Here is a 19,364-nt window from a genome sequence, read left to right on the forward strand (position 1 = left end):
ACTAATTTCAAGAAAAGGATGTAACCTTGTGACCTTGCAGCAGACCACACAGTGCCAAACCTCGACTCAATTCGCAATCTGTTTTTTCCAGGAACAGAAAAAAAAAGGGTTTAAGAGCAGGCTTGAGGTGACTACCAAGACCCTGAGGATGTAGTGCTGGACAATCAGAAAACCACTTTAACCACTCTGGCTACCAAAAAGAACCATTTTCATTCAGATTAAGTATCAGCAGCATAAATCCCATTTACAGAGTATAATTTTTGCATTCAGATTTCCTAACCAGCAAGCACACAAGTCTAATATGAAGAATTTGATACCACCAATATGCTTACTGTACATATTTACAGCATGAATCAGGGCACAAGTGCTTTTAGTTTATAATGTATAATGTATAATGTAAGTGTTCTTTAATTTAAAGTTATCTTCAGAAAAATCTATTATACACTGATTTTTTTTATGTAGCTATCACAAGGGCCATCAATATAAGGGAAATTTGGCTAGAATATATGACATGAGTTTAGAATTGTGTTAAGTGCAATAAATACAGCTGAAACAAATGGAAAAAGAGAGGGAAAAAAGTGAAAAATGCAGTGATAGATAGTAAATTAGATCAAGTTGCAGATCTAAGTATAATCCAGAAATGAAATAGCTTTTTAGTCCCCTCCTCCACTGGCTTATTTCTGCTTTAATTTTCCTCTTCTCATATTGCTTCCCAGCAGGAATACATCAATTCACAGCTGCTCAGCAGCAATGAAACAGGGCGAGCTGTAACCTTCTGAAATGACCCTTACCCGTGCCAGAAGGGTAAACCCAGCATCTGTGAGATGTGAACATCTTGCAGCTTCTAAAATCCTGGAAAAGTTTTAAATGTTAAAGAAAACATTAAGATAGAGAAAAGCAAAAGCATTTGAGATACAAATCTGTCTTCTGCACCTTAGAAGTTCTCAATAGCTAAAGTATGCGTACATATACACATATACACCCTCCCTGCCATTTTTCACTGTGATTTGAAATTAAAGAACAGACTTTTAATCCAGTTTACCAGAAGATTCTGACAGTCACAGAATATTTACTGGAAAAAAATTATTCACAATTAGAGCAATTTTAAACTCTTGTTTCACTAAAAGCATACTGACCAAGTTTTCTCATGCGTTATCTAAGGAAAGATATGGGAAAATAAACCCTGAGTTAAAGAAAGTTGCATCTAAAACCTGTTATCTAAACACAGGCTGCTGGGAAGCCACAAAACTGAGAAAGTGCTTACTAGAAATCCCCTCAGAGCCTCTGCATGAAGCACAGTGAAGCAAGTTACCAGAAGGCAAGGAGCTAAAAATCTCCAAGCCCACAGTAAGAACAACAAACTATATCAACAGAACTTTAAAGGAAATGACAGTGTTTTGGAAAGATAATCCTAACATTCTTCCAAGAGGCACTGGGAAGCAGTACTGACAAAAAACCCCAAAAGGTCAACTGCCCCAAACAACACCACTAGTATGCACACCAGGACTCCATCCCACTAATGATTTGTTGTTGTTTTCTTTGCCCTTTTTTAATGAACACTTTCCTTTGCAGGTGGAGTAAGTATCAAGATGAATAAGGGGAAATCACAGAGCCATGGGATGAGCAGAACAAACTAAGTGCAACCACAGCAACCGTTGCTGCTATACCAGAGCTGGTGGGGAGGAGGCAGGGAAAGAGGGACAAAAGAATTTTTTGTGGCACTACTGAGAGACCTCCAGATCCTTCCACTGGCTTAGGAGGTCATTAGAACACTCTCTCTCTAGAGAGAAAGTGCAAAGAGAAAAGCCACACTGGGCACATGAACTAATTACAACCCCACCGAAGTACAGGATGTGGGGCTCTGACTACGACTTTGCTGGATCAGCCCCTTCCAAGCCAAAAGCAAGAGGACAGCCAATTTAGAGCTGAGCAGCCCCATAGGCTTGAAAAGCCACTTTAAGAGTTACAGTCTTCAACAAGGTTCTGAAGTATGAGGGAAAAGCCAAGCCAAGTACAAGACAGGCACCTCTTCCCAAATAGATGGTTCTAATACCTCTGGGACTTACTTTACAGACTCACATTCAGGAATTCTGTGCCCTTACATCAAGGGCAGTTAGCAGCCTATCATAAAATACTCTCAGCTACTCTAAAAATTGCCTATAATACCAAATAGGAAGGGGAGAAACACCACCACCACCACAAAAAAAAAACTCTCATGATTGAGGTCACATTTGTCACCCTTCTAACTCCTTTCATCTATTACTTTCTACAAACCCCATCTCATTACATAGTTGACTTTAAAGAGGGGCTGGAGAGAGAATGACATCTGCAATGATATCCAAAATAGTGAGGATGCTACTTCCTGCACACCCAGTTGAAAAGACAACTATAGAAACAGAGGAATAAGAAACCAGAAGATAAGCAGCTCTAGCTTTCCTGAAATTGGGTGTGCAGACAGTCAGGGCAGGAGAATGGGAGTGAGCTGTATACACACATGCTGCATCAATCAGGCCCCAGAATGAAAAAACAGGTGGGAAGGCACTGGGGCAGCATGGAAATAATGAGCAAAGTTCTAATTTTTGCTTTTGTTTTAGTGATTGTGCTTAAATACAGAGGGCTCTTTTTTCCTGTAACAGCTGACATGAATTTCCCACCCAGTGATTTGTGAAAAAGTAGCTAACATAGGAGCTGATGAGGCAAAATGATATTCAAAGCAGATTCTCCACTCTTATGAAGAAATGTTCTCCAAGACAGAGTTGCATTCATTGCCTACAGCTGCTTTTTGGGCACACCTGGAATGTCTGCACTCAGCACCTCCTTCCTCCTGTGGAATAGCAGCTGGTGGGGCTAAAAGGAATATGATCCTAACTTTCACAGCCCCACCCAAAGACATTCATGGTTCACAGGTGCTTTTCTTGACAAGCCTTGCCAAAATACCTACAAGTAGTTTAGCATTAAAAAGTGCTAATAAAGGAAAAAAGAGAGAGGGCACCAAGCACCTGAAAGAGCAAATGTAAAGAGGGATGACATGACACCTGTATGTTGATGTGAGATAAGAAATATAGCTGAAGAGTCTGCTGAAAGCTAGGCCTAAATTTTTGTCCAAGGAGATATTTGTGACTGGTAACAACTAAATTAAGGAAAATCAGCAGTATTATGGAAAGCAGCATAGATACATATAGAACATTCAAGATCCTGAAGTGAAGTGAGAGTAACACAGCACAGAAAATACTCAAAAATTTCCTAACAGAGCCAGCAAGTCCAACAGAGGCAGCAGAGTTTTCTTTCACACTCAACACTGAAATATTCATAAGGTACAGAACAAGTGTGGAATTACATTTCCCTTTGATTTCCAACATAATTTTTATCAACTCCTTTCCATCCATGATCCCCAAAGTCTAGTTGTAACCAGCTGTATCGTTTGTTCTTCCAACGTGCAATAATCCTCAGCAGTAATCATTGCAAAGGGTCGTTTTCTTTCTCTGTGCTGTTCCTCATTACAGGAGGAGAGCAGCGGACGCCTTCCCCCTTGTGGCTGACAGTTTTCCTACCGAAGTCGAAACAATTCCTGGTGTCCTTGAAAACAATTGCACAACTAACAGCAGTTTAGACCTCCTTTTATTTCCCATCTGAGATGCTAATAGAGAAAATGAGAGAAATGCTGGAAAAAGACCAGCAGTAACAGCACAGCTTTCTAGGGAATGCCAGTAAGTGGTGCCAAAAGACTCCTAAGCCACTAATAAATATGAACAGGTCCCCGTTCAAAGACAAAGGGGACTGTCAGCCTGGAATTGTCTTAAGGACAGGTCTTCTACACTAACAAAAGCTCTTTTTCACCCATTCAGCTAAAGGAACACTGTGTGTCAGCATATGGTACACTGGCAATTTGAATGCAGAATCCCCTAAATTTTAAAAACTACTCATTTCTCCACTATCTGTGACTTAAGGATAACAAGTTCTGACTCCTGCATGTTGCTGTCATAAATGGCAATTTGTCATCCAAAAATCTTGTCTTTTTAATGTAATTTACATTAAAATTAGAAGTATTATCTGTCTCTACAATATATCTGCATAATCAGGGAGCTGCTGATGGTTTTTGGTTTTAAAGCCCACCATAACATATGTTTGCACAAATTACACAGTGTGGAAGTTTATATTATCTTTAACTGACATGCCCCTATTGTTCAAAACATCTCTCATAAATATCAGTCCTCAATGCTTGCAAATATATGAGCACACTTTATTTCAGAGTTTAAGAACACCAGGCTGTACTGCAGAGCATATTAAAAGCACTTTTATAATAAAAACTTTAAATATAATAATCAGATATAATTTAGCTATTTTTTGTAATAAAAATAAAACCACATCAGAGTACAAACATCACAAGACACAACACAACCACAGATATTTTTAGCTTTTAAAAAAGTAATGGGCTTTTTATCTTCTTTTTTCTCACTTGTAATTAGTACTTAAAATATTTAGCTAGAAGCACAGAATTGAACTGCTGGGTTCAGCACCTTTTATTTGTTATATATTAACTCTTGTTTTTCTGATATACAGTGAACTACATTCATATGACGCTACAGAGGACCAGCCCTCAAGTTTATGTACTCATAACTTAATGTTTTGGTTGCAAATGCAGCTCATCTTCCGAAGTGAATTTCTTAGATCAGGCCAGTGAGAACATGATATACAACACACTCATGACATACTTACTTCAGCCTTGGACAGTTCAGACCAAGTGCTGTGAGAGAAGCATCTGTCAGGTTGCTACAGCCTGAAACACAAAGTGACTGCAGTCTATGGCATCCTCTACAGATTTTCACAATGCCTTCATCTGAAATTTGCTGCAACACAGAAGAAGGCTGAAGTTACTTCTTTATCAAGCAATCAGCCAAGAAAAAAACTCAAGACACTGCTACTGAACTGCTACTATCACACCATATAACCAAGGCAACCTGGATTTTCAACCAAAAAATACAGTTGTGAAACCACATAAAATGGTAACACTGAAGATAAAGCAACATTTACAATTCCTACTTAATTATGCATTTTTCCATAGACCATAAGTCCTACTCTAAGGCATTCTGAAGCACAAAGTGAGAGTTGTTTGTTGTTGTCTTCCTCTTTCACTTTGCTTTTGTTTTATTATTTTTTACAATTTTTTTTTTAAATTGTGCTCACTTCTTATATATTGCTGGGGTCCATGTCTTTTGATCAAGTGAATGTGTAAATTTGGGAACAGTGCAAAAGAGATTTTAAAGCATCATAGCAGGAGACAAAAAAAAAAGCACCTAATTTGCACTGGAGCAGTAGGATCCAAAGGCAAAATCCTTCACCTTCTGATAATTTTTGAAGCAAGAGTTACAGGGAAACAATTACATATAATCCATTCTTTACAGAAGGTAAGGCTAAAAGCCAGATTTGCCCTACCCTATACAGCTGTCTTTAGATGAAAGACTTAACTCAAAAGAGGACTTTTCATTTCTCAGAAACATTTTGTAGTAGATATTCTGTAAGGAGTAACTCCAAATTTAGAATATGAATGAGTAAGTTTTCTCTCTAAAACAGGAACTGTAAGAAATAGCCCCATTGCACACAAAATAGCAACAGGAACTGGATTACTGTGTGTGTACAAAAACGATTTTGTTTACAAGTCTCCTGTTCTGGAAAAAGCTCTCTCCTCCTCCTCCTAACACTATGAAATTAATTTTTCTGCTGTGGGGAATAGGTTGTTTTATTTCCTGGCTTAATAATACTCTTGCAATAGTAGCAAAGAGCCCCACTGTATTTTTAATAGAAAAGACACAAGCCTTGTATAAGCCTCTCATTTGAGAATGCTCATACAACTGTAGCATATTTCTGATGCTATTATCACAAAAATATCCTTTCCTAGATGAAAACAGGATGAGAAAGAGCAGTAGCTCAGCACAAAGGCAGATTACCTTATGATCCTCCCTCCCTAGCCCAGCACTTTTTAATATCAGAAGTTTAGATTTGCAACTAGTTCAGTCAAATTACTTTCAGCAGAAAACAGAAGTCTTGTTTTTTTTCAGGAATACAGAAGGATTTGTATAATCTACAGACAGAAGATAAGTTTTGGAGTTCTGTCCAAATCAGACAGGTACTTCTGGATTTGACTTTCCAAAATCATGTTATTTTCTGGAACTGTTCTGTTTCCTTTGAGAAATACTCATGACACTGGTACTGGGAAAAGGGACTGCTTTGAAGGCAAGGACTATGTAAATTTTATGCTGCTATAAAAAGCCCTCAAGTCATATATGAAAATTTTCCACTCTGAAATTGCTTGTAATTTAAATGTCCATATCATTGTCAAGAAAGAAAAGTGTTTGAAAAATGCCTGCAAGTTTCTAAAAATCTTTCTCTTAAGATGGAACCTTTCAGATGTGCAGTTTCCAAAGCTAATACAACTTCATTCCATAGCTGCTGGAGCTGGCCTGGCATTTTTACAGGGCCCACAAAACAGAGTCACTAGAATTACAGTGGGGGGTCATATAAAGCATAAGGAGACCTGCTGTGTAAAAATCCCTTTGATCATATGGAGCCTGGATGCTTCTGGAAGTGTGCTTCCAAGCCATAGTAAGCAGGACACACCTCCAGTGAAACACAGCTTTAGAGCACAGTATTAGGTAGGACACACAGACTGGCAACTCAGAAAACTCAAAGGAGAAAATACTTTCCCTTGGGAGGTTTTTTTGTTTGCACTACATAACAACAAACATCCTGACCAAGGGAAGTTCTGGTGCAGTTCTGTGCAAATGCTACTGTTAAGTGGGGGAGATAAGAACTGATTATTATCAGACCTCTTGAGATTCTTCCACAAAAGCAGTCAAAAAAGGCTGGCCTTGATCTATCTCATTAGTCCCAGGCAAAACACAACAGAAAAAGAATATGTGAGAAGGACAGCAAAAGGAAGAGTAAGAGGGGAAGAGATTGCTTACCGAGCTTATTTAAGTGTGGTTCTGACAAAAAGAAGGAACTTCCCTTCACTGCTGTTATCCTTAAGTGCTCAGCTTCAGTGAGCACCTACATTCAGACTGAAAAATTCTCTTTCACTAAACATCTAGCTCATGGAAGGTCAAGCTTTGTATTTGTATTGTTCTTATTTTCTGCAATTTTAATGTAACTTTTAATAATCCCTAACACTCAAAAATATTCAACACTTTAAAGAAATCTATTAGGTTCAAACTCAACAAAAAATGTTCCCATGCCACATTCATTCTGCAATAATCTGTAAAACAGATTTGAAAGTTTTGCAGGTTTTTATGATGCCTTTTAGCAACAAAACTAGAAAACTTTTCAAAAACAAGCAAACAAAAATATAATTTCATTATTTAACTCTGCATGCCTGAAACAACGAAATTCTAATTTATTTCAATATATTTTAAGGCTTAATTGCAGGGAAAGAATAACTTAGATATATTTAAAATCTAAAAGAAAGCCTTTCCCATTCCTGAAAAGTCACATCAGTAACAATGAAAAAGAACCAGAGCAAAGAAAATTTGTGTTCTCTATGTAGAATTAAAAGTTCATGAATGATTCCCAGTCATTTCATTACTAATGAATGTGTTCTCCATTAATATTGAAAAGACATGCCCTTCTGCCACTTAAGACAGTTCTGAATCATCTTCAGTTATGATGCCATTACATTTTACTCTCTATTATGGAGCCCAGAATATGACTTCTGCTCAATTGAAACCTAAGAATTATGAATAGACCAAAATGCTATACAGTTAATGAAATTTGAATGAATGCAGTTAATTCTTACTCTGGAGCTTACCACAGTTAGAAGATGTAATGAGGGGGAAAAAAACCCAACACTTCATGTCAAAACTCAGCTGTAGAAACAACCAGCTCATTTAAAGCTACTATTTCACACAAAATCCTGTAAACTGCAGAAATGTACCATCTTACTTAAGTGTAAAGCAGATCAATTCATTAGCATTCAAAAATTATTTCTGATTTTTAAAGAATGTACCTTTAGAAGTTTCAAATACTTACTGTACACGATTGCAAATTCAGGATTACAAGCTCATGACAGTGATTTTGAATGTGTTTCAATGCTTCATCTTCTAACTGGATTTAGTAATTAAATTGGACATAGGAAAAGAAACAAGAAATTAAAAGCACAGCAAAGCAGCCCAAAAAATGTACACATCTTGCAATATGGAACAAAATACTATAACAAAAATGACATTTTTTAATTCATGGAGATTTCAAAAACCCAAAATAAAATTTTATTCCTAAAGGATCGCCCAAGCAATTATGTACCTGTGTGCAACCTCTAAGAAATAGAGCTTTTAGTCCACTACACCCTTTCACCAGTGCTTCAATACCATCCTTCGTAATCTGATCACACCAGGAAAGATTCAAATGTTCCAGATTTCTGCAACCCTCACTGGGAGAATTAAAAAAATACATAAAGTTAAATCCAGCCTTCAAATAGTCATAACAGTGGGAAACCCAAATTAAACACACTGTTAGAAATTAATGATAGCCAGTGGACTGTGCCAGGCGTCCACAGAAAAGTCATGAGAAAAGACCACACACAAGCACCACAGTCTACACCCCAGAAGTCCTAGATATAGAATACAGCCAGTGCTGATTCACAGTATAAAGGTTCAGCACCAATTTTTTAACTTTATTAAATGCTGAGCAGCTCTTTAAACACTTTTCTTTAACACAGAACACTGAATATTCTTACCTTAAGCCTTTTAAAGAACTGTTTGTGATGGCTACGCAGGATGTCAGATCCAGATGTTTCAGCTTGGAACAGAATCTGCTAAGACTGTAACACGTGCTGCAAAACAGCAGACACACTAAAAATACCTTCAGCTACTTCTTTTTCCAAACTTTCCCATCAATCAAAAAACCTCTTTGACTTACCTGTCAGTGATTTTTGTGCACCCATTCAGATTTAAGTGTTCAATGTTTCTGCAGTTCTGTGCAAAGGTCCTAAAACAGCAACAAAAAGCTGAATTAATATAATGTCCTAGTGCAATGCAGTCACTAGAGAGCGCTCTGTCCCGTACCTCCTCCCACCTTGGTCAAAAAGCCTGATCTTCAAGCCCCAGAGCAACTGCAAAGTATGGCTCAAATACATCTGTCTCAGTTGTGGCTTCTTCCTTTTCCTAGCTAAGACCAGTTTCTGATCTTAGGAAAGTGTTCTTTCTCTCTCAAACACCACTTGGGCAAGGTGGTTATTTCTGTCATATATAAGCATATATAAGCATATATCTTGCTTCAAATACTGTAACAAAAAACTCAAAGGGCATAAACAGAAAGCTTCAAGTGTTACATCAGTAAAACATTAGGCTTCTGGGGAGAGTTTCTGCACATCTCATTACTGAAGCCTTTGCAAGTCTTAATAAGACGCTTGCTCCCACAGCAAATGGAAAGGCACACACCTGGTGCAATACCAAAGCGTAACCTAAGCCTACTGAACCATCAGTGGAAAGCTCTGTCGACTGCAAACTGCTTCTTCATTATTTTAAAAATTTAAATGTATCAGTGTGCTCTACTGAGTATGAACTTTAAGGAAGATTGGAGCTCCTATACTGCTGAGAGCCTGTATGTATCATTATACTAATTACCCTGAAGAAATACATACACTTTCTTTTCATCTGTGCAAAGTAATATTTACAGCTGCACTGCATTTCAGAACACTGTTTTATGCCCATGTTTCCTTCAAATGGACTTTATTGGCAGTAGGGAAGGAAACACACAAAAACAATTTGTCTGGAGTCTTGCCCTGGTTAACAGATCCGACTACATGCTCAGCTGGTAACAACTTCTGGCTCTCCAGTGTGAATTGAAAACAATGGAAAAAAATCCCGGCAAGCAGTTATACTGGTGAGAGTTTCCACTTGAATTCTCAAAACAGCTATTCCAAAATTCATATACTGGAGGAAGATTTACAGTCAAGACACCCTTCAAATCACTTGGAAAGATGTTACACTTTGGAGGAACAGCAAACTGCCTCTGAGATTCAAGCATGGGGCATGTCCTGACAGACCTGCCACAAGCATTCGGTACTTACACAACCAACACCTACATCAGTAATTGGTTATTTTACTCAAAAGTTGATGTAGAAGAAGGATAAATAGAAAAATTAGTATCACCCACAAAAGTAGTCTATCTGGAAAAAACTAAACACAAATAGCCTTAGAGCAAAAATCACTTTCAGAACAAGTACCTGAAAATTAATCCTGCATTTACTCTAGAATTTACTCTAGAGACAAAAGTCAATGAATTGACTTGCTTGTAAATTTTAGAAATAGCTAAAGGTCAGAGGACACTAGTTTAATATCCACTGCTTAACAAAATCATTGTGCTTATATTTTCCACTTAAGAATGGTCACACTACATCAGACTGAACACCATCCAGCCCAGACTCCAGGGAGAGAGGAGGAAACCCTAAGTGCAAAAGGCCAGACCCCAAAGCCTTCCTCCAAATGTACTTTAAGCCCTAAAGCACTTGTGGTTTAGGGACCATCAGCTGGAGGTAGGATCTTCAGATTTAAATGCTCACAGAAATATCCAGAGGAACCTGGCTAAACAGTTTGCATTGGAAAAAGCTTCTATGGATTCAAACATTCTTCCGGGAACAAACTGCACAGTTCAGCTCATACACTGCGTGAAAGAAGGGTCTCTGTCCTCTCTAGAGCCTCCCAAGATGTGTCTTGTTGCCTGCCTGTTCTTATTTAGACCAGGAAGAGAATCCCAGATGTTTTCTGATTTTGTAGGTGCTTAATTGTATTAGTCTTTATCCTTTCTCCAATTGCTAGGGTCATCTCTTGTCGAGACTAGATGATAAACAATAAAATGACCACTAATCTTGATAATTTGACTGTTGTAGGATGCCAGAGTATTGTATGAAAACATTTTAACCACTTGAAAATATCAATCAATGGAAGAAAAAAATGTTTCAGAAAAGCACAACTTTAATTTCTTAGTTAATTTCTGGAAAATAACAGAAGCTATATTTCGATCTCAAACTGATCATTCATTTAATCAACATTAAGGCATTTAGTACTTATCTAAGTATCCCATTTTGGTCATCAGTCAGGACTCAGAAATACAAACATGTAACAGTCATCTAATTGCATTTAGGCACATTAGGAAACAAGCGATGTCTTAATAGAGAATTTTACTTACTTTAAAGAGGAGTCTCCAACACCAAGACATCCTCTCAGACTAAGCTGTCTCAGGAACCCACCACACCTTTTTGATATATTTTCCACAACACGACCCTTAAACCAAATAAAAGGAAGATTCAGCTGAGTTTTATTCTGACATAATATCCTAACCAAATTAAAAATCCCAGGAGTTAAGACTAGCCTCAGCTATACGCCACTAGAACTACTTGAATTTCTTTTGCTGCTTTAAGAAAGAACAGTTACCTGTTGAGAATCTCCACTCATACTCAGGTGCTCTTCAATTCAATCTTTAATTCTCTCTTCTTCCTTCAATCACACACAGCTCAACTTTTTGTCACAGAAGACTCTACCCACTAAGACTACTAAAATGAGCTTCAAGTTTTCTAAGATGTGTTGGGAACTGCGCAGAGGTGGAATGGAAGGCTTGGCCTCTTTATTCTTCATTCTCAGTCACTCCTACAGCACGTAAGTTGAAACTGCCCACAGAGACCTGCTCAGGCCAGTACATCATGACAGCCTCCAGTAAGTCCTTGTTTTACAGCTCCTGCCATAGGGACACTTGCAATTGAAAGGTGCCAAGCACCTTGGTGGGAGCAGCCAACAATAGGACTAATACCAACAGCACTGTGCATTTTTTTTTCTCTCCCTTTACTTTTGAAAGAAGAAATATGTATAGAATTACAGGTTAGGGGATTTTTTTGTTGTTATGTTGTTATATTTTATTGTCCTTCTCTAATATTAACATTCTGGCCTTCACTATGGGAAAATATTTTCTTATCAGTGCTTGTTTCTTGGTCTCTAAGTAACATTGCTTGTCTTTTACTACAAAGAATTTACACCAAAAAAAAAAAAAACTGAAAATCATATATTTTTAAAATCTTTTCAATTAATCAATATTATTTCTCAGCAAATGCCAAATACCTTTACTGTAAGGATAAATTCTTGAATGAATAACATATAATGCAAGTTCAATTTACATTGCAGAAAAAAGCCAAATCCTAAAGAACTATTCAAAGAAAATACAAACAAATAATAAGGTAAATTTTCCCAAACCCATTTATTTCTTTAATCACCTAAAACCTTACAAAAACCAGCATACTAAAGAAGACAACTTTAGTGCATCCAAATGCATTTAGCTGTTTGAATAATTTGTCACTCAAAAAAACTAGTTTTTCAACCTACCCCAGCGTACAATTGGTTCCACATACCAAGAAATCCGAAGCTACATTTAAATTCAAGATCACACCTTTTTGATATAAAAGAAACACTTTTTATAGGATTCCCCCACACACACCTTATTCTCTATCATGTGAAGTCTTAAATATAGAAAATTTCCCAAAAACTAATTTTTCTTAATTTGATATTCTCAGGTCAAGTACTAACTAAAAAATCACAAAACAGCTCGTCCAACTGAGCACAAAGTTGTCAAATACAATTGGGAGTTTTTACCTATGCTAAATTCACAGACAAAAAATACATTACTAAGAAGCTAAACAGAGTTCTTAGACACCAAATGTGAAATTATTTTGTTGAAGAACTTTTATTAGTGTAATAACTTCTTGCTGAACACACTTTTAGGAGTAAATTTAAAGGGTATATACTATAAATGTACTTAAAGATAATATGCTGAAGTAACTGAATTGCTCCAAACCACAATAGCTTTTTATAGAAAAAGAAGATCATAACTTCGTTTCACTCCTCCTGAATCCCATGCCATAGATATCTCAGCATCTCAGAGGGCAACACCGTTAGGTAAAATGACAAAAATATTGAAAACTTGAAAATACAATACTGTGTTTCTAAATACCAAAATGATTGCAAGCACAGAAAAGGCCTATCAACAGGAAGAACTGCAGACCTGTCATGTTTTACTTTATCTCTTAGCAAATGAGGAACACAAGATTTTTAAAGGCAACTGAAAGAAAACCTGACTTCAAAGCTCCAAGTATCCTTTGACACATTTAGATCGAGGCAGATGCCAAAAATCTTTCTCCTACCTCTGCAAGATCCTCTTGTTTAAGATGAGTAGAGCACTAGAGTTTGCAATGATGTTTTAAAAGAGCGGTGAAAAAAATTTACCCTCTATATTACTGTAAAGCTTTAGGAACAGTTTGTACCATGGTTAGCAAAATATAGCAAATGAAACACATCTGGATTTTATTTATGCAGCTAAGAAGCTAAAACATAAAATACAGAAGCAAATCTATTATTGTTGTCTATATTTAATTTGTATCTAACAACAAATAATAAACCAGTTCAGACTGAATCAAGGAATTTGTGTTACCCACTATTTTTTTTTCTTCATTTTCAGATATTCTCTTTTCTTTTGTTACGCACAACTATGACAGCATTAATGTAGACATGTTTTTCTTACAGAAGACAAGTCTGCCCTAAAACCTTTCATTATACACTGGAAACAACTTTACTTCACACGTATCTGCATTTCACACAAGGTGGAAACCTTATAAAACAAATGGTCATAGAATGGTAATTGAGTACACCAATATATCAATACCAAATCAAATCTAGGGAAATCTGCAGTAAGAAAAGCTGTCTAGCATTTTAGTGCTTCAATCTCCAAATCCTATAGCCAGGTGTCCAGTGAGCTTCCAGCACTAGGTGGCCCCCTCATAGAGGGATTTGGGAACAGCAAAAACATCCTCTAGATCATAAAGGTGATTCCAAGAATCTCACTCCATCCAGAGGCACCATTTACACCTTTCCTTTCTGGAAATGAGCAGGCTTGGATTTTTAGAGCCCTATATGTATATGATATATGAGAATCATCTGATACACAGCTGGCGACCAAAACTGAAACATGCAAACAGAAAAAAAAAAAAAGGCAAATAGAGTTCTTTTTCATTTGCACCTTCACAGTACTATTTTCTTGAACTTCGTCTTTAAAAGATGTGAAACCAAGCACAGTATGTGGGGCACTCAAAATGGGCTATGCTCTTAAACATCTCAATAGGAATGAAAAATATCCTAAAAATGAAAAAGACACTAACCTCTATATCCGTTTGGAAGTTAAAGAGGTCTATTCTTTGCCAATTGCTTCCATCCAGAGCTAAAACATTCCATGCCTAGAAAAGAAATACATTAATAGTTTGTTTATTACCTCCACCGCCCGCTCCCTTCATTTTCCTCTCAGTAACACAAATATTACAAACTTGACAATTTCAGACAGCATTTAAAATAGAAAGAATTGTAGATATTAGTACTCATACAGTACAAAGTAGCTAAAAACATAGAATTTACAGAAATTAATCTCAAATCTCCTAAATGGATTACACTTCAAATGTTAACTTGTGGCTACAAAACATACAGGAAAGCAAGATATTAAATGTGAAGCATGTACACGGAAAGAATTAACCCTCCATTCTTAAAAAGCTTTTGTAAAGTTTTCTAATGAGTTACTTTTGCTAGATCTAAATGGAAAAAAAGTAGGTGCAGATGAGATTCCTTTCAATAAAACCACAGTTCCTCAACGTCACTAGTTACTATTCTGAGAAAACAGAAACCTTTCAGAAAACTGCTGACTTTCCACTATTAGGACCAGGCCTTTCCTTTACACGTGCTAAGTTACATGTACATGTTTGAGAGCTTGTTCTTCACTGTCGAAGCAACAGCTGTTCAAAGTAAAGCAAAATTAAAAAGCCAGAGAAACATAGATATATGCAGAAAATGAGGAAAAAAAAAAAGAATACTGCATCCAACTGATAGGTAGTTTTCAGAGAAAGATAAAATTTATTTTGGTTTTCTTATGCAGTTTTGTAGGTTTCAGATGAAACCTGATGTTACTTGACTGACAAGACTTACTGAAGTTACAGGACAGGGTGAAATGGGTCAAGAATGAAATAATTACACAATTATACGTTAAAACAAACAACCAGTTAAACTGCAAACCAAGCCCAACTGTAAGAGAAGGAAGAAAAATATGAAATAAAGTTCATCCAAGTTATATAATAACATAATTCATTGTACACAGTTGATGTAGAAATGGAGTATTACTCATTTTATTTCAAGAAAAAAAATGAAGACAAGATAAACATAAAAACTTACTTAGCATGCCTTCACTAATACCTTGTTTCTGCCTTTTTCCTCCACTAGTAGTTCATCTACTTAACACCTTTTGTACTTGGCAAGAAAATGATGGATGTACTTCTTAGACACATGGCACACATTAACCAAACTATATGGAATCTTAAGCAGCAATTACAATTGAAAAATAGTGCTATACAGCCACATGCTTTATAAAAAGCAAATGTCATCATGCCAAACTGGGCATAATCTCTTCTCCAGATACAGAGCATACACGACTGGATATCTTTTCCACAGCCTTCAGACAGAACTCCTGTACACAGCAACTAAGTCCACATCTACATGCAAAACTGGGACCTTTTGCTGAAAATTGTTCATCTGCTTTAATAAACTAAGAGACCAAGAATTTATTTTTTTTTAAACAGTAAGCAAATTGCAATGAATTCTATTATTTGCACGTAATTAAGAGAATAACATAAGCAACAACCAAAAAACCCCCAAAAAAATACATACCTTGGAAACTTGTGCACAGCGACACAAAGTAACTATGTCCAAGAAAGAAAATATTCTAGAAAGAAAGGAAAACAACTACAATTAAAATGTTTAATTATAAAGCTGGACTATTGTATGAATTCATGGTTCTGCAGTTCTGTGGAAAGACACCAGTTACACAAGCAGCAGACTAAATGCTATATGAGTGTTTTACCAAATTATTTTTGGCTATTGAGACTTAGAGAATAGTATCATAGCTATCATCTAAAGACAGTCAACACCAACATATGAGAATGTATGAAAACCCAGCAGGTGCTGCTTCTGAAACTCTATTTTCTAGTCCCTCTCCCTACTGTAACAAATAATCTTTTCTTCTTAATGCATAGAAACTAGCTTATATTCTTTTAGTTGTGCTACAATTAAAGAAGTAACTTTATGAATACAGATGAAGATTTCAGAGGTTGGTGAAGAGTAAGAAATAGGTAACACATAGATAAATCTAAGTTCAAGAATCTAAGATTTAATACAAGGAACAATGAACCAGATTTCTGAAAGGATTTCACAGTGACTACCAAGCCTAACACAGTATATTTTTAAAAAAATTACAAGAAACAACTACAGCTAAAAATTCAGATTTACTATTCTGATCATGGAACCATTTCTCAGGGTTGTCAACTCTTAATAGCTCACAGAAAGAAATTTTTCACAGTCAAAATGAATTTTGCTAATACCAACAAAATTGGTTCAGAGAATGTTCTTGGTGAAGAAGAAATCATTAACTTAAGCATAAAATATAGATCCTATTAAAAAATAATTTTGTACTACAGAGAATAAAAGCTACGAAATATATGAAATATGTTCCTGTAATTCACTGATAAACTGCTATCTGCTTCCCAAGGAATTTTTCAGTCATCAAATACATGAACCATAATAAGAACAATTTCATATTATAGTTAGATGCTAACATTGAGGAGCAAACAACTAGTAAGAGATGTTGAATTTAATCACATAACATTATGGTTACTGCTTTTCAAATGAAAATCTGAAGGTAGAGCTCAAAATGGATACCTACATCTATTTTAGCTGTGGTAAGGGCTAAAATTGTAATGAAAGTACTTCTTAAACATAACAATTTTCTGGACATTCATTATGATCACTTCAGATAATAATCTTCCAATTTTTAATTTGACATCCGGAATTATTTTTACTCTTTTTTTACCATACAGTAATACTTTTTCTCAAAAAAAATAATAGCCAAGCAAACAGAAAGACAGATGTTTTCAGAAGCTATGAAACAGTTTATAAAATCCTGTCAATAACATTTATTTTGATAGCATCTATTTTGACATTTGAACATCCTTTCTGAGGCCTGTTCACTTTAGGAAACTTAGTGGCATTTAATGCACAAAGTACACAGTGTGCTTACAAAATCACTGGACTGTTCAGATAAACACTGAAAAGTGTTCTCTCTCTTTTAAGAGCATCATAAATATCAGCGACTCACCAGTAACCCTCTTCTGCAATCACCTTTGTCCCCACCATGAGGGAAATGTCAGCAGATGAGGGTGTGTAGAGATTACATGAGAGAGAGCTGCAAAGCTTCTTGGCTTGCAGAAGCTTCCTCAGAACCACTGTGAGAGTGGAACCTGAGGGTTATCTCAGATTTACAGAAGCACAAAAGACAGATTTCCATGTTATTTTTAACAGAGAAAGAACTTATGACACGACACTCTTGCCTAAATAAGAACGTGACATGTTTTAGAAGTGAGGTATCCAGTTCTACTGAAATAAGAAACAACAGAAGAAACTGTAAGATGTTGAGGAAAGGGTATTTTATACACCCCCACCACTCTTGAGTTGTCTGGCAGTCTGTCTTCATGTTTCATTGTTTATTGCTGTTAAGAGATTAACGCTGATGCAGGATTTCTGCTACAAAATAAAAGTTAAACTAAAACCAAATGGAGAACAGATGTATTTATTTTTGCTTCATTCTGTATGAAGTGACTTTTCAAAAAGTTAAAAACTGAAAGTAGTTATTCTATATTAAGAGAAGAAATATTCTAGCAAGTGTAAACATTTGTGATGCTTTTAGGGGTTTTGTTGGGGATTTTTTTTTGTTCTACAGAAGAATGTTTCCTGCAAGGCAGCCCAAGCTGTCCCCATCAAAACAGGTAACAACATTAAGACACATTATCAGCAATCAAAAGCACAATTATTACCCTTCCCTTAAACAGTGTAATGGGCAAGAGATGCCAGTAAATACTTTTATAATTCCAAAGAGGCATTTTGCACACATGCTTGAAAACCCTTTTTTCCATGCTTTTCTATTTATTTGCCCTCTATAATACAGTCTTTCACTTGTACCATTAATACATACTTGCTTGTCTCCTTGTAGTCCCACAGAATTACTAGCAAATCCTTACCAACCAGGAAAACTATCAACAGGGCACAAGACTCTGAGGTTTAAAGTCATTTCAAGTCTTTAAAAGACTTCAGAGTCTTTAAAGACTTTAAATGCAACCAACAAAACGAGATGGAAACACTGACACTGTCAGTCATCTGTTAGTGTCAGACAGTGACATTGTCTGGCATTTGGGTGAAGGACCATCAGCAGGCACTTGCAATTTTAAAAAGTGGAAAAAACTATCAAGCAGGGCAGCTGCTGGTTGTATAGCACCTCTGTCGTCTATGACCGCAGCTACGTAGATGGAAGCAGCCAGCAGCAGCAATCATTTCCACTTCAGTCTTTGGCATGTATTAACACAAGGAAATGGAAATTAATAAATTCACAGTAACGTTTAGGATCATCTAGTCTGAGTTCTAGTGTCCCAGGTGATTCAATTCTCCACAGTTAGCCCGTACTGAGCTCAAGAAGAAAAATACACTTACCAACACTTGGAGCCCTTCAAGCCTTTTCATCCCTAGGCACACACCACTCTGGACATGTGCCTCATGAGTTTGGCCTTGGAGACCTTTCAATGTTAACAGTCCCTACACCACATGTGAGCCTCATGCCAAAGGCACAAAGAGTTGTACAACCTTAGAGTTCCTCAACTCCCTCATGGCAAACTAGCACTTGGCTAAAGCCTAACTTACAGAAAAGGATCTATTCTTTATTTGAGAGCCTTCAAGACACGGAACATCATCACCTTCTCTGGTAGTTTGTTCCACTGGTTAATCACTCTGTCAAGATGTTTTCCTTATTTCCAAGGTGAACATCTGACTTCCAGCTCTATGCTGTTTTCTACTTTTCTTCACCAAATTAAAGAGTGCTTTAGCAGTTCATACTTTCTCTTCATTGAGTTTTAAAGCCACTTATCATGTCAACTTTAATTCTTGTTTTAACAGTTGTTTTACTTCAGTTCTTTAAATCTCCTTTTCTCTGCCCATTATTTTTTCAGCATGTTTCTTCAAATGTAGACATCAGAAGCATGTGCAGCATTAAAAAATTTATTAGCATCAACAAAGCTGTACACAGACATGAAGTATGATTTCACTACACTCATTTTTCAAAGCCACTTCAGGCCATTGTAATAGCCTTTTTGACACAGCATCAGACAAGAATTTTACAGTATCTCACCCATTTCACCATCACACCCTGCTCTGGGAGTACATAGCCCAAGTCACAGCTTTTTCTGTAGCATTCCTTAC

The 19,364-nt window shown here is 36.5% G+C and overlaps 1 protein-coding gene across 2 annotated transcripts in view; it reads right to left on the reverse strand.

Moving 5' to 3' along the window:
• Positions 1-19,364, reverse strand: part of FBXL2 (F-box and leucine rich repeat protein 2) — a 52,339-nt gene that overhangs the window by 8,269 nt on the left and 24,706 nt on the right. Inside the window, exons 3-11 of one of the 2 annotated variants that reach the window (XM_058832660.1) lie at positions 15,735-15,789; positions 14,189-14,263; positions 11,179-11,273; positions 8,908-8,976; positions 8,726-8,821; positions 8,293-8,419; positions 8,023-8,097; positions 4,717-4,847; positions 792-852 (exon numbers count right to left, since the gene is read on the reverse strand). In XM_058832660.1, the coding sequence (XP_058688643.1) occupies positions 792-852; positions 4,717-4,847; positions 8,023-8,097; positions 8,293-8,419; positions 8,726-8,821; positions 8,908-8,976; positions 11,179-11,273; positions 14,189-14,263; positions 15,735-15,789 (784 nt within the window). Of the gene's footprint in view, positions 1-791; positions 853-4,716; positions 4,848-8,022; positions 8,098-8,292; positions 8,420-8,725; positions 8,841-8,907; positions 8,977-11,178; positions 11,274-14,188; positions 14,264-15,734; positions 15,790-19,364 lie in introns of those variants that run through there. The other variant, XM_058832661.1, reaches the window with a different exon arrangement.

The sequence above is a fragment of the Poecile atricapillus genome, chromosome 2 (assembly GCF_030490865.1).
Source record: "Poecile atricapillus isolate bPoeAtr1 chromosome 2, bPoeAtr1.hap1, whole genome shotgun sequence".
NCBI lineage: Eukaryota > Metazoa > Chordata > Aves > Passeriformes > Paridae > Poecile > Poecile atricapillus.